General features: G+C 37.0%; 8 protein-coding genes across 8 annotated transcripts; 4 read left to right on the top strand and 4 right to left on the bottom strand.

The window, feature by feature from the left end:
* Positions 1–48: 48 nt before the first annotated feature.
* Positions 49–578, bottom strand: LOC129806297 (histone H2B). The gene has a single exon (XM_055854769.1). It carries the CDS (start codon positions 523–525, stop codon positions 154–156), a length of 372 nt encoding a protein of 123 aa, XP_055710744.1. The 5' UTR covers positions 526–578; the 3' UTR covers positions 49–153.
* A 197-nt stretch (positions 579–775) lies between these two features.
* Positions 776–1,398, top strand: LOC129806283 (histone H2A). Its single transcript, XM_055854754.1, has one exon. The coding sequence runs from the start codon at positions 839–841 to the stop codon at positions 1,211–1,213; it is 375 nt and encodes a 124-aa protein (XP_055710729.1). The 5' UTR covers positions 776–838; the 3' UTR covers positions 1,214–1,398.
* A 1,276-nt stretch (positions 1,399–2,674) lies between these two features.
* On the bottom strand, positions 2,675–3,941 carry LOC129806280 (histone H1-II-like). Its single transcript, XM_055854752.1, has one exon. The coding sequence runs from the start codon at positions 3,885–3,887 to the stop codon at positions 3,237–3,239; it is 651 nt and encodes a 216-aa protein (XP_055710727.1). The 5' UTR covers positions 3,888–3,941; the 3' UTR covers positions 2,675–3,236.
* A 1,568-nt stretch (positions 3,942–5,509) lies between these two features.
* Positions 5,510–5,998, bottom strand: LOC129806285 (histone H2A). The gene has a single exon (XM_055854757.1). The coding sequence runs from the start codon at positions 5,937–5,939 to the stop codon at positions 5,565–5,567; it is 375 nt and encodes a 124-aa protein (XP_055710732.1). The 5' UTR covers positions 5,940–5,998; the 3' UTR covers positions 5,510–5,564.
* Positions 5,999–6,202: 204 nt separating this feature from the next.
* Positions 6,203–6,783, top strand: LOC129806296 (histone H2B). The gene has a single exon (XM_055854768.1). It carries the CDS (start codon positions 6,253–6,255, stop codon positions 6,622–6,624), a length of 372 nt encoding a protein of 123 aa, XP_055710743.1. The 5' UTR covers positions 6,203–6,252; the 3' UTR covers positions 6,625–6,783.
* A 2,377-nt stretch (positions 6,784–9,160) lies between these two features.
* Positions 9,161–9,558, top strand: LOC129806295 (histone H4). Its single transcript, XM_055854766.1, has one exon. It carries the CDS (start codon positions 9,195–9,197, stop codon positions 9,504–9,506), a length of 312 nt encoding a protein of 103 aa, XP_055710741.1. The 5' UTR covers positions 9,161–9,194; the 3' UTR covers positions 9,507–9,558.
* Positions 9,559–10,314: 756 nt separating this feature from the next.
* Positions 10,315–10,886, bottom strand: LOC129806289 (histone H2B). The gene has a single exon (XM_055854761.1). The coding sequence runs from the start codon at positions 10,830–10,832 to the stop codon at positions 10,461–10,463; it is 372 nt and encodes a 123-aa protein (XP_055710736.1). The 5' UTR covers positions 10,833–10,886; the 3' UTR covers positions 10,315–10,460.
* An 849-nt stretch (positions 10,887–11,735) lies between these two features.
* Positions 11,736–12,599, top strand: LOC129806277 (histone H1-II-like). The gene has a single exon (XM_055854749.1). It carries the CDS (start codon positions 11,782–11,784, stop codon positions 12,430–12,432), a length of 651 nt encoding a protein of 216 aa, XP_055710724.1. The 5' UTR covers positions 11,736–11,781; the 3' UTR covers positions 12,433–12,599.
* Positions 12,600–14,386: the final 1,787 nt, after the last annotated feature.

Below are 14,386 nucleotides of genomic sequence, written 5' to 3'. Positions count from 1 at the left end.
AAGTGAATATTTCCAGTAAATACCGAAGTAAGAGATCATTTTATTTTCCAGTCATTGAAGAATGATCAAAAACTCTTTATGAAATGCATTTGTGGGCCCTCAAAAGGGCCATTTTGTCGGTTTTGGAGAATGATCCGTGGACAGGCGTCGGATTTACTTGGAGCTGGTGTACTTAGTGACGGCTTTGGTGCCTTCACTCACGGCGTGCTTGGCCAACTCTCCGGGCAGCAGGAGACGCACGGCAGTCTGGATCTCGCGACTCGTGATGGTCGAGCGCTTGTTGTAATGGGCCAGACGAGAAGCCTCTGCAGCAATGCGCTCGAAGATGTCATTCACGAAGCTGTTCATGATGCTCATGGCTTTGCTGCTGATACCAGTGTCAGGATGGACCTGCTTCAGCACTTTGTAGATGTAGATGGCATAGCTCTCCTTCCTCTTGCGCTTCTTCTTCTTGTCCGTCTTCGAGATGTTCTTCTGGGCCTTTCCAGCCTTCTTGGCAGCCTTTCCACTAGTCTTCGGGGCCATTTTCAGCAAAGTTTCGTCAGTCAAGTAACTTTCGATACTAAAAAGTCGCTGGGAGTCACCCCGGTATTTATGGACTTCGTAGCCCGAAACGATTCACACAATGTGACTCACACAATTGAACATCTGCTCATTCCTATAGGAAAGACCTTGAATGGAAGGGGAAATGAGATAGTGTGCGATAGTTGTGGCTTCACTCATTTCAGGCAACTAAACGCATAAATACCGGGAGTTAGTGTTGGATTCTGGATAGTCAATCGACTGCTCTTGCTGAGTGTATTTCGTGTGGCTTCAATCTACAGAAAAATCATCTGAAATGTCTGGACGCGGAAAGGGAGGAAAAGTGAAGGGAAAGGCGAAGACTCGCTCCAATCGTGCTGGGCTCCAATTCCCCGTGGGACGTATCCATCGTCTCCTGCGCAAGGGAAATTACGCTGAGAGAGTCGGTGCTGGAGCTCCGGTTTACCTGGCTGCCGTCATGGAGTATCTGGCTGCTGAAGTTCTTGAGTTGGCCGGCAATGCTGCCCGTGACAACAAGAAGACCAGGATCATTCCGCGTCATCTTCAGTTGGCCATCCGCAATGACGAGGAATTGAACAAATTGCTGTCCGGAGTCACAATTGCCCAAGGCGGTGTTCTGCCCAACATCCAGGCAGTTCTCCTGCCCAAGAAGACCGAGAAGAAGACATAAATCCTGCAATTCGGCTGCTCTCAACTTCCACCACAAAAAAAACGCCCTTTTTAGGGCGACTAAATCCACTCATAAAGAGTTAATAAAAATCTTAAAAATGTTTTCATTTATTACAAAGAATTTTCTAATGACTTGCAATAATTAAAGGGATTAACGAATTTTAATTGTTTCGTTGGTTTGCAATATTTTTTCGTTAATCCTACGCCATTAAGAGTCATAAAGCACTTAAAAGGACTTGAATATTTCGAACCGATTTTATTTTTGAGAATTGCCTCTTTACCTAGAAACTTAAACTAATTTGTAGATTAGATAAAGAATTAATAGAAATCTTAAATTGATTTCTTTTGTTACAAAAAGAATCCCAATGCAGAAAAGCGTTTTATAATTTCAGGCATTAACGAATTTTAATTGATTTTCTTTATTGCATTTTTTCGTTAATCTTATCTATTAAAAGTCTTAAAAACAAAAACACTTAAAAAGACATTTAAACTAAAGTTAATCAACCCAATTCTAATTTGGAAATTGCCCTTTTTACCTGGAAATTCAAACTAATTTGTGAAAGAATGCATAGGTGATTTTAGGGCTAACAGAAATTTACATATCTTAAGTAAAAATAAAATAGTTTTACCTCAGCGCAGACAACTGAACCTGAAGACAAAATTAACTTATAAGTAAAAATCACTTGAGGTGTTTTTTTAACTTACAGTAGACTCTCTCTCAATCGGGAATATGGGGCAAAATGTCATCCGGTTTAGCGATAGAATTGAGCGTCAAAGCCTTTGTAAATTCCACAAAAAATGCTCAATTATAAAGGATCACGATAAAATAGAAAGAACTACAGCGAATTTGAGCGAATTAGCTTCATAATTAAACGTGAAAATTGTCAACAAAATTTGTCGCCCGATTGAAAAAGAACCGATTGAGTGAGAGCCTACTGTAATTGAGCTTAATTAATGATTTATTTTTGGGAAAATAGATTTTACATTATGGATATTAAACCATTTGCAGCATTTAGTTTTTTTTTAGGATTCTCAGAATTGTTAACTAATTAAAAAGTTCTTTTGTTAAGGAAATTATTTAATGAAAAAAAAATCCTGTGTAACTGATTCAGGATCCTACACTATCAAAAGTATTTACAGATGAAATAACTCACCTAAACGAATCTTTATTGGACGATCTCCTTTTCTTCGGTTAGACCAGGATCAGTAACATTATTTTTTTTTTACTATTGACTTCAAAGTTTAAAAAGCAATAAGGATAATGATGATAATTATTTTGTGCTTAAAATTGATCTAAATTTAATGAACTATACACAATATATTTCACTTAATTTTTGCATTTCTTTTTGAGCGTCAGTCAGAGCAGAGCATTAATCCTTTTCAAGATATTTTAAAGTGACAATTAATATTTTTCGTTCGGTGGGTTAAAGTTTGAAAAGACAAAAACTTAAGGCAGAATTTATTAAAAAAAAATTTCCCATTTCGGAAATATTTTAAATTTTTCAATAATTTTTATTAAAAATATCAAGTTTAAAAATAAAACTAACATAAAAAACAGTAGGGTCGAAAAAACACCTATTTGCCCTATTTGGCAGAGATAACTAATTGGTAATTGACGTTTTTTCACTAATTATTTGCCTTTTCTTGTAAGGAAATGTGTTCAAATCTGATATTTCAAATGGAATAAAAAAAGGGTCCAATAGGTTTGAACACGATTTCTTAGTACCAATGCCAATAGGTGCTTCTTGAACCTTATTTAATGAGTTTATTAAACCAATAATCTCTAGAATCAGCCCGAACCTATATCGGCCCTAACGCTTCAGTAATCTGAAATTTCCAAGAATTTCCAACAAATTTAATTTAAATCAAGTTAATATTTTCGAGTAATTAAATTTGTTTTGTTTTTAAAAAACATTCAAGATTTGCTAAACTCTTTATATAGATGATTGATAGCCCTAAAAAGGGCTGTTTGTCTGAGGTTTTTCCCAATGTGGGAAGAGATGCGAAAAGAGATTTGAAGAAAGTTACTTCTTCTTGGCTGCTGTCTTCTTTGGCGCAGCTTTCTTCGGTGATCCAGTCTTCTTCGGCTTGGGAACCTTTGGCTTTGTTCCTGCCGACTTTGAAGATGCCTTCGTGGACTTTTGCTTGGGAGCAGACTTCTTCGCTGCTGCTTTCTTTGGTGCAACTGCCTTCTTCTTCTCTCCACTTGGCTTCTTCGCTGCGACTGCCTTCTTGGCTGCAGCTGTTGCCTTCTTCTTGGGCGATGCAGCCTTCTTCACTTTCTTCTCTCCAGAAGCTTTCTTCACACGGGGCTTCTTTGCCACTGCCTTCTCGCCCTTTGCAGATCCAGCCAATTTGAATGAGCCAGAGGCTCCCTTTCCTTTCGTCTGGACCAGAGCTCCACTTGTCACGGCGGATTTCAGGTAGCGTCTGATGAATGGGGCCAATTTCTCAGCATCAACCTTGTAGTTGGCTGCCACAAACTTCTTGATGGCCTGCAGGGATGATCCACCACGCTCCTTCAGATCCTTAATGGCTTTGTTGACCATTTCAGAAGTCTTTGGGTGCGTTGGCTTCACTCGAGGCTTCTTGGCGGCGGCACTTTTGGGGGCCTTGGCCTTCTTCCCGGATGGGGATACTGCTGGGGCTACTTCCACGGATGTCTCTTCTGCCATTCTTTACGATTTCTGGGTAGATATCTCAAGAAAATTACCAGAAAACACCACATTTTACCTTACTTGAAAAGGGAGCTCATTTATTGGAACCGGAATTTTGCTTTGATCTGCACTCAATTTTTCCATCCATTTGCAAGACTTTCAAAAAAACTTAATTAATTCATCAATTAAGTTACTCCTGGCTAGTGCATTCGAAAGACTGAATGTCTATTAAACATATTTAAAAGATACATCTTTTTCATTGTCCTATTATCCAAAATAATCACAAATTTGCTACAACAAAGTCGAAGATAAATATTGGCGAAAAGTGATAACACTTGAATTTTATATTAATTTTATGCAATTAATTGAATAATTTTTTTAAGTAACATTCTTGAAAAATATTTAAATATATTTTCAATGTTCTTTCAATATTAAAAGCTAAATTTATAAAGAGGAATATGTTGATTTTTCAAGTTAAAAATCGAATTTGTTGAAAATTCAAAGTAATAGAGCAATTCACATGGATATTTTAAACATTTACGAATGAAAAATTATATTTATTTTTACATTCCTTGTTAATTAAACTTAAGAAGAGGTAGTATCCGGTGAAACATAATCAAATTAATAACAAATTGGAAGGCTATTGGAATTGTTTTTTAAGTGTTGCAAATTGGAACAGATTGGAACTTGCTGCGTAGATTTCCAATCCGTTATTTGAGAGAAACATTTTAAATGATTTTATGTTGTATTTTTGTGAAAAATTTACTTTTTAGTGATTTGTGAATTACTTTGGTTTAGTATTTAAACTTAAAACAAAAAAAATTATCAAAAGATTGTTAATTTTTAAAATATATTCAGATAAACATATTTTTACACATAATTTACTTCATATCGAATAGGAAGTTTTATGTGAAGAAACGATGGATTTTGGTAAACATTTTCTCTTCTATCTGCAAATACTTTTTTTTTAATATTACTGAAAATCATTAATTAATGTAAATAAACATGTTTTTTTTTAATTTCGCGAACAAATTGAGTTTCAATTTTTTTAGTATTATAAAACTTGTGAACCACAAAACGAAGCAAATGCTTAAATCGTTTAAGTAATGTAATTATTATTATTCTTTTTACAAGAACTTCTTAAAAGTTAATTTTACAAAAAAGAATCATCAATAAAATATTAAATATTTGAACTTAGAGACTAAGAGTTTTTTAAAAGAAAGAAATCTTTTAACAACCTTAATAACCTTCGGCCTATCCAATTAATAATAACTTTTCTATTACTTTTTTTTAAAGCATTTTATCTAGACTTCAAGACAGTTGCTTAGGTAAAATTATTTTATTAGTTTTTAGTCAAGATAATGAAATTTCTACAAGACCCTAAATGCACCTATGCATTCTTCTACAAATCAGTTTCCATTTCCAGGTAAAAAGGGCAACTCCCAAATTAGAAACGTCTCATAATACTTAAGTCCATTTTAAGTGTTTTATGACTCTTAAAGGATTACCGCAAAAATTATTGCAATCCAACGAAACAATTAAAATTCGTTAATCCCTTAAATTGCAAGTCATTAGAAAATTCTTTGTAATAAATGAAAACATTTTTAAGATTTTTATTAACTCTTTATGAATGGATTTAGTCGCCCTAAAAAGGGCGTTTTTTTGTGGAAGTTGAGAGCAGACGAATTGCAGGATTTATGTCTTCTTCTCGGTCTTCTTGGGCAGGAGAACTGCCTGGATGTTGGGCAGAACACCGCCTTGGGCAATTGTGACTCCGGACAGCAATTTGTTCAATTCCTCGTCATTGCGGATGGCCAACTGAAGATGACGCGGAATGATCCTGGTCTTCTTGTTGTCACGGGCAGCATTGCCGGCCAACTCAAGAACTTCAGCAGCCAGATACTCCATGACGGCAGCCAGGTAAACCGGAGCTCCAGCACCGACTCTCTCAGCGTAATTTCCCTTGCGCAGGAGACGATGGATACGTCCCACGGGGAATTGGAGCCCAGCACGATTGGAGCGAGTCTTCGCCTTTCCCTTCACTTTTCCTCCCTTTCCGCGTCCAGACATTTCAGATGATTTTTCTGTAGATTGAAGCCACACGAAATACACTCAGCAAGAGCAGTCGATTGACTATGCAGAATTCGACACTAACTCCCGGTATTTATGCGTTTAGTTGCCTGAAATGAGTGAAGCCACAACTATCGCACACTATCTCATTTCCCCTTCCATTCAAGGTCTTTCCTATAGGAATGAGCAGATGTTCAATTGTGTGAGTCACATTGTGTGAATCGTTTCGGGCTACGAAGTCCATAAATACCGGGGTGACTCCCAGCGACTTTTTAGTATCGAAAGTTACTTGACTGACGAAACTTTGCTGAAAATGGCCCCGAAGACTAGTGGAAAGGCTGCCAAGAAGGCTGGAAAGGCCCAGAAGAACATCTCGAAGACGGACAAGAAGAAGAAGCGCAAGAGGAAGGAGAGCTATGCCATCTACATCTACAAAGTGCTGAAGCAGGTCCATCCTGACACTGGCATCAGCAGCAAAGCCATGAGCATCATGAACAGCTTCGTGAATGACATCTTCGAGCGCATTGCTGCAGAGGCTTCTCGTCTGGCCCATTACAACAAGCGCTCGACCATCACGAGTCGCGAGATCCAGACTGCCGTGCGTCTCCTGCTGCCCGGAGAGTTGGCCAAGCACGCCGTGAGTGAAGGCACCAAAGCCGTCACCAAATACACCAGCTCCAAGTAAATCCGACGCCTGTCCACGGATCATTCTCCAAAACCGACAAAATGGCCCTTTTGAGGGCCCACAAATGCATTTCATAAAGAGTTTTTGATCATTCTTCAATGACTGGAAAATAAAATGATTAGTTTAGCGGACGGAAGGATACGGAACAACAAAATGACGGCTTGATAGCGTCATTTTCAATTTTATCACTAAGCTTTGTGATGTTCTTTCCAGGCTTTCTCGTCTTTTCAAAGAATACGCAAAATATTGCGGAAATTCAGATAAATTCATTATATTATTATATTTAGGAGAATTTAGTGCCTTATATAAATAAGAATAAATTACCGAAAATATATTTAACGTTAATTTTATTTACTCGTCGTGTGATAAATTGTTTACGAAATTAAAAATTATAGGGGAAGTGCTTATAATTTTGGACAGTCTGCATATAAGCATCGATATCCTAAGTTTGAAGTGCCATATTTTCAATACTAATTGACTTTTCTTGTTACTCTCTTTTCAGAAGGATTGTTTAGAAACTTGGCAAGCTATTTATCATCTCATTTTTACTAAAATTAGTTTTAATACGTTTAAAAATGAATTGATATGTAGAGGTGAATTTGACTCTTATTTTGGACAACTTGGTTATTAATTTTTACAACTTGTCTGTAAATTTGGACAGATAATCCGCCTCAACAGGATGCCCATTGTTCTTCATTTTATGAACCAATCTTACCAAGTCCTCTTCCTGGTCATGTAAGGGAAACGTGGAATGTCACAAGAAGCCCAGAAACTTTCCATATCATTCATTAAAGTGAGTTGACTTCGGTACTCCAAGTACGTGCGGATTCGCTCATTCCCTGCCCTTTCCGGGAGCCTTTCAAGGCATTTCTCACTGCATCTCTTTCGTAGAGATGATGCTCCTTCATTTCTCCAGGCATTTGTCCAACCTAGTCATCACAAAAGCTAAAACTTCACGAAATTTCGTGAGAAAAACACCTGTCCAAAATAAGAGCCATCACCTCACTGGTGAATGTCTTAAAAAATTTTCCATTTTTCACACGAAAAATATAATTCACAAGGCAAATCTCACTTCAGGTCAAATGTACAAATCATCAGTAACGTGAATCAACACAATATTCAATGAATATTCAATAATATCACTCAAAAACAGCGAACAAACTTTGTTAGTACTTCACCAAATCTAAATAAGACTGAAGTAAGCCACGAAGTTCTGTCATATTTCTCGTAAGCAATTGCTCACACTGAATTTTCAACAAAGCAATTTCAACTCAAATCATATTCAAATTTTAACGTATTTAGTGTTAAAATATTCCAAAAGGAACAAATATTTAGATATAATTCATTATTCATCAAATATTGGAATAAAAATCCATCATTTTAATCAATTTATTTTTAGTGTCCAATGTTATCCTCAAAGTGTCCAAAATAAGAAACTGGACAAAATTAGAAGCATTTCCCCTAAATAACATTTTAGAAGAAAAAACAATAAAATGTGCTACATTAATGTCTTTCTTAGAAAATCGTGCTGAATTTAAGAAACCGTAATTTCAAGAATATTTTAATGGTTTTATTATATACTTTGTAATGTTTTATCCTTTCAATTTAGCAAAACAAATAAAAACAAAAGCAGCAGTCATTTTATTGCATTCTTAATTTCCCTGAATTTGGGTTCGAAAGGGTTTCTTTTATTGAACAAAAGCAATTAAGAAAAAAGGTTTTTAAAGACTGTGGTAAACTCTTTAAATATTGAATTGTGGCCCTGAAAAGGGCCGTTTTTTGGGGTAAAAGATTTTTTTAAGCCATTTAAGCACGTTCTCCACGAATACGACGAGCCAGCTGAATGTCCTTGGGCATGATAGTGACACGCTTGGCGTGGATGGCGCACAGATTGGTGTCCTCAAACAAACCCACGAGGTAGGCCTCACTGGCCTCCTGGAGAGCCATCACGGCGGAGCTCTGGAACCTCAGATCGGTCTTGAAATCCTGAGCGATCTCACGCACAAGACGCTGGAAGGGCAACTTGCGGATGAGCAATTCTGTGCTCTTCTGGTAGCGACGGATCTCACGGAGAGCCACTGTTCCTGGGCGGTAGCGATGGGGCTTCTTGACTCCGCCAGTTGCTGGGGCACTCTTGCGAGCAGCCTTGGTGGCCAGCTGCTTGCGAGGAGCCTTTCCTCCGGTTGACTTACGGGCAGTCTGCTTCGTACGGGCCATTGCTGTTTCTTCCTTCAAAAACTACTTACGATCTTTACGCTTTGAATAGTTCAGACAAACTATGCGTTCGCAGACCGTTTTCAGGCCTTTTATGTAATCGCCTTTCTGCAGTACACGAGGGAAACAACACATAAAATTATAATTTTATTAATTATTTTAATTTTTTCAAGAGACTTGCTTTTAGGTTTTTAATGTATTGCCATAAAGCTTAAAAATTTTGATTAATTCCTTAAATATTTGATAAGTTTTTTGAGAAGGGGCGTGGTTTAGTTAACAAAAGACGGGCCCCAAGCTGCAGAATTCAGTAGTTTGTTCTCGACTATCGTTCGGAATACAAGCAACAATAAGTGAAAATGACTGGTCGCGGTAAAGGAGGCAAGGGACTCGGTAAAGGAGGCGCCAAGAGGCACAGGAAGGTGTTGCGTGATAACATCCAGGGCATCACTAAGCCAGCCATCCGTCGTCTGGCTCGTCGTGGCGGCGTGAAGCGTATCTCTGGGCTGATCTACGAGGAGACCCGTGGTGTCCTCAAAGTTTTCCTTGAGAACGTGATCCGTGATGCCGTGACTTACACCGAACACGCCAAGAGGAAGACAGTCACTGCCATGGACGTCGTCTATGCCCTCAAACGCCAAGGTCGCACTTTGTACGGTTTTGGTGGTTAAATCCCTCAAATCTTCATCTCAATCAACAAAAACGGCCCTTTTTAGGGCCACAATACAATATTTAAAGAGTTTATCCGAAAGTCTTAAAGTTAGTTAAGGTAGTTAAGTTAAAGTACAAAAAATCCAAGAAGAAATGCAGGTTTTACAAAATTTTCCTGTGAAAACTAAAGTCCCAAGACTCAATAAAAACCGTCATAGTAAATACTTAGCTAATAGCATGTCACATCAAAAATACGTGCACTAAAGGTTCCTGTAATGTACCTAATATAGCAATAAAACATTCATCTTTTGTTAGAAATAAGATCATAGACGAATAAAGGCATTTGAAATCGAAAGTCTTAAAATTTCTTAATTGCTTTTGTTCAATAAAACAAATCCTTTCGAATTCAGGTCAATTTTCAAAGCAATAAAAATGACCATTTTATTTGCAAAACAAAAATAAACAAGAAAATAAACAATAAATTGAAAAACATGCTTTTAAAATATTTTATAAACCAAATAAATCAGTGTTCCAAATTTCCACTACTCAATTTATCACACGAATATACAAATAACTAAAATGCTAAATGTTTCTTTGCAAATTGGAGGCAACACATTAAGTATATTTCCCGTATTTTAATTTTCATCCTTTACATCTAAAGCAATAAATAAAGAATTTACTTCTATTTTAAATTTTTACAATATTTTGCGTGTTGTTTTTGAAAAGCAAGTCAAGAAAATATGGATATAAAAAGAATCATAAACTTTAGTGACGCTCAAACCGAACCCGCCATTTTGTTGTGCTCCGTATCATAAACTTTAAAGTGAATATTTCCAGTAAATACCGAAGTAAGAGATCATTTTATTTTCCAGTCATTGAAGAATGATCAAAAACTCTTTATGAAATGCATTTGTGGGCCCTCAAAAGGGCCATTTTGTGGGTTTTGGAGAATGATCCATGGACAGGCGTCGGATTTACTTGGAGCTGGTGTACTTAGTGACGGCTTTGGTGCCTTCACTCACGGCGTGCTTGGCCAACTCTCCGGGCAGCAGGAGACGCACGGCAGTCTGGATCTCGCGACTCGTGATGGTCGAGCGCTTGTTGTAATGGGCCAGACGAGAAGCCTCTGCAGCAATGCGCTCGAAGATGTCATTCACGAAGCTGTTCATGATGCTCATGGCTTTGCTGCTGATGCCAGTATCAGGATGGACCTGCTTCAGCACTTTGTAGATGTAGATGGCATAGCTCTCCTTCCTCTTGCGCTTCTTCTTCTTGTCCGTCTTCGAGATGTTCTTCTGGGCCTTTCCAGCCTTCTTGGCAGCCTTTCCACTAGTCTTCGGGGCCATTTTCAGCAAAGTTTCGTCAGTCAAGTAACTTTCGATACTAAAAAGTCGCTGGGAGTCACCCCGGTATTTATGGACTTCGTAGCCCGAAACGGTTCCGATCAGCTGCTCACGCACACCATTGAACAGTTGCTCATTCCAATAGGAAAGACCTTGAATAGAGGGGAGAGTGAGATAGTGTGCGATAGTTGTGGCTTCACTCTTTTCAGGCAACTAAATGCATAAATACCGGGAGTTAGTGTCGAATTCTGCATAGTCAATCGACTGCTCTTGCTGAGTGTATTTCGTGTGGCTTCAATCTACAGAAAAATCATCTGAAATGTCTGCATTTCTGTCTGTTGGCATTTGGCGGTCATCGAGGAAACGCCTTCTGGAAAAGCCAGCCGCCTACGTTCCGGATCTCTGTTGAAGACATTTACTAAAGGAATATATATTTTCAGGTAAACTGGGCAGGAAGAAGAGGGTATTAAATATCACAGAATCCTATCACAGAGAAATTATTGTTTACCACAGGTATTTGAATATCACAGACGGTAGAAGAAAGCCCAAGAAGCACACAGTCCCTGACATATTTATAACACCACAATATATTTATAGGTAATTCTCCACAGCATAAAATAAATATAAAATTCAAGTGTTATCACTTTTCGCCAATATTTATCTTCGACTTTGTTGTAGCAAATTTGTGATTATTTTGAATAATAGGACAATAAAAAAGATGTATCTTTTAATTATGTTTAATAGACATTCAGTCTTTCGAATCTACTAGCCAGGAGTAACTTAATTGATGAATTAATTAAGTTTTTTTTGAAAGTCTTGCAAATGGATGGAAAAATTGAGTGAAGATCAAAGCAAAATTCCGGTTCCAATAAATGAGCTCCCTTTTCAAGTAAGGTAAAATGTTGTGTTTTCTGGTAATTTTCTTGAGATATCTACCCAGAAATCGTAAAGAATGGCAGAAGAGACATCCGTGGAAGTAGCCCCAGCAGTATCCCCATCCGGGAAGAAGGCCAAGGCCCCCAAAAGTGCCGCCGCCAAGAAGCCTCGAGTGAAGCCAACGCACCCAAAGACTTCTGAAATGGTCAACAAAGCCATTAAGGATCTGAAGGAGCGTGGTGGATCATCCCTGCAGGCCATCAAGAAGTTTGTGGCAGCCAATTACAAGGTTGATGCTGAGAAATTGGCCCCATTCATCAGACGCTACCTGAAATCCGCCGTGACAAGTGGAGCTCTGGTCCAGACGAAAGGAAAGGGAGCCTCTGGCTCATTCAAATTGGCTGGATCTGCAAAGGGCGAGAAGGCAGTGGCAAAGAAGCCCCGTGTGAAGAAAGCTTCTGGAGAGAAGAAAGTGAAGAAGGCTGCATCGCCCAAGAAGAAGGCAACAGCTGCAGCCAAGAAGGCAGTCGCAGCGAAGAAGCCAAGTGGAGAGAAGAAGAAGGCAGCTGCACCAAAGAAAGCAGCAGCGAAGAAGTCTGCTCCCAAGCAAAAGTCCACGAAGGCATCTTCAAAGTCGGCAGGAACAAAGCCAAAGGTTCCCAAGCCGAAGAAGACTGGATCACCGAAGAAAGCTGCGCCAAAGAAGACAGCAGCCAAGAAGAAGTAACTTTCTTCAAATCTCTTATCGCATCTCTTCCCACATTGGGAAAAACCTCAGACAAACAGCCCTTTTTAGGGCTATCAATCATCTATATAAAGAGTTTAGCAAATCTTGAATGTTTTTTAAAAACAAAACAAATTTAATTACTCGAAAATATTAACTTGATTTAAATTTGTTGGAAGTTCTTGGAAATTTCAGATTCCTGAAGCGTTAGGGCTAAATAGGTTCGGGCTGATTCTAGAGATTATTAGCTTAATAAACTCATTAAATAAGGTTCAAGGAGCACCTAAGAAGTCATTGGCACTAAGAAGTCGTGTTCAAACCTATTGGACCGTTTTTTATTCCATTTGGAATATAAAATTTGAACACCTTTCCTTACAAGAAAAGGCAAAAAAATTAGTGAAAAAACGTCATATTGCCAATTAGTTATCTCTGCCAAATAGGTTTTTTTCGACCCTACTGTTTTTTATGTTAGTTTTATTTTTAAACTTGAGATTTTTAATAAAAATTATAAAAAATTTAAAATATTTCTGAAATGGTATTTTTTTTTTTTAATAAATTCCGTCTTAAGTTTTTGTTTTTTCAAACTTTACCCTAGCGAACGAAAAAATATTAATTATCTTGAAAAGGATTAATGCTCTGCTCTGACTGACGCTCAAAAAGAAATGCAAAAATTTAAGTGAAATATATTGTGTATAGTTCATTAAATTTAGACCAATTTTAAGCACAAAATAATTATCGTCATATCTTTATTGCTTTTTAAACTTTGATGTAAATAGTAAAAAAAAATAATGTTACTGATCCTGATTTAACCGAAGAAAAGGAGATCGTCCAATAAAAATTCGTTTAGGTGAGTTATGATTTCATCTGTAAATACTTTTGGTTGTGTAGAATCGTGAATCAGTACACAGGTTTTTTTTAATTAAATAATTTCCTTAACAAAAGAACTTTTTAATTAGTTAACAATTCTGAGAATCTTAAAAACAACTAAATGCTGCAAATGGTTTAGTATCCATAATGTAAAATCCATTTTCCCAAAAAAAAAATCATTATTTAAGCTCATTTAAGTAAAAAAAAAACTCAAGTGATTTTTAAACTTTAAATTTAAATTTTATCTTCAGGTTCAGTTGTCTGCGTTGAGGTAAAACTATTTTATTTTTACTTAAGATACGCAAATTTCTGTTAGCCCTAAAATCACCTATGCATTCTTTCACAAATTAGTTTGAATTTCCAGGTAAAAAGGGCAATTTCCAAATTAGAATTGATTTGATTAACTTTAGTTTAAATGTCTTTTTAAGTGTTTTTGTTTTTATTACTTTTAATAGCATAAGATTAAAGGCCTCTACACATTGGGAGCAATTTTCGTCAATAATCGCATTTTTGACAAAATGTTGACATTTCTACCTGCAACAGTGCAGACGATTTCCTTCAAAAGAGCATTTTTTTATGAAAACTGCTAACAATGTGTAGACACCATAACGAAAAAATGCAATAAAGAAAATCAATTAAAATTCGTTAATGCCTGAAACTATAAAACGCTCTTCTGCATTTGGGATTCTTTTTGTGACAAAAGAAATCAATTTAAGATTTTTATTAACTTTATCTAATTTACAAATTAGTTTCAGTTTCCAGGTAAAGAGGCAATTCTCAAAATTAAAAACGGTTCGAAATATTTAAGTCCTTTTAATTGCTTTATGACTCTTAATGGCGTAGGATTACCGAAAAAATATTGCAAGTCAACGAAACAATTTAAATTTGTTAATCCCTTAAATTGCAAGTCATTAGAAAATTCTTTGTAATAAATGAAAACAATTTTAAGATTTTTATTAACTCTTTATGAGTGGATTTAGTCGCCCTAAAAAGGGCGTTTTTTTTGTGGTGGAAGTTGAGAGCAGCCGAATTGCAGGATTTATGTCTTCTTCTCGGTCTTCTTGGGCAGGAGAACTGCCTGGATGTTGGG

Source organism: Phlebotomus papatasi, chromosome 3, assembly GCF_024763615.1.
Source record: "Phlebotomus papatasi isolate M1 chromosome 3, Ppap_2.1, whole genome shotgun sequence".
Lineage (NCBI taxonomy): Eukaryota > Metazoa > Arthropoda > Insecta > Diptera > Psychodidae > Phlebotomus > Phlebotomus papatasi.
Note: the sequence above shows the minus strand (reverse complement) of the source record. Positions and strands in the feature narration are given on the sequence as shown.

Bases quoted from the DNA above. Each gene is read 5' to 3' on its own strand.
- LOC129806289 (XM_055854761.1), bottom strand. From the start codon at position 10,832: ATGGCCCCGAAGACTAGTGGAAAGGCTGCCAAGAAGGCTGGAAAGGCC.
- LOC129806277 (XM_055854749.1), top strand. From the start codon at position 11,782: ATGGCAGAAGAGACATCCGTGGAAGTAGCCCCAGCAGTATCCCCATCC.
- LOC129806280 (XM_055854752.1), bottom strand. From the start codon at position 3,887: ATGGCAGAAGAGACATCCGTGGAAGTAGCCCCAGCAGTATCCCCATCC.
- LOC129806295 (XM_055854766.1), top strand. From the start codon at position 9,195: ATGACTGGTCGCGGTAAAGGAGGCAAGGGACTCGGTAAAGGAGGCGCC.
- LOC129806285 (XM_055854757.1), bottom strand. From the start codon at position 5,939: ATGTCTGGACGCGGAAAGGGAGGAAAAGTGAAGGGAAAGGCGAAGACT.
- LOC129806297 (XM_055854769.1), bottom strand. From the start codon at position 525: ATGGCCCCGAAGACTAGTGGAAAGGCTGCCAAGAAGGCTGGAAAGGCC.
- LOC129806296 (XM_055854768.1), top strand. From the start codon at position 6,253: ATGGCCCCGAAGACTAGTGGAAAGGCTGCCAAGAAGGCTGGAAAGGCC.
- LOC129806283 (XM_055854754.1), top strand. From the start codon at position 839: ATGTCTGGACGCGGAAAGGGAGGAAAAGTGAAGGGAAAGGCGAAGACT.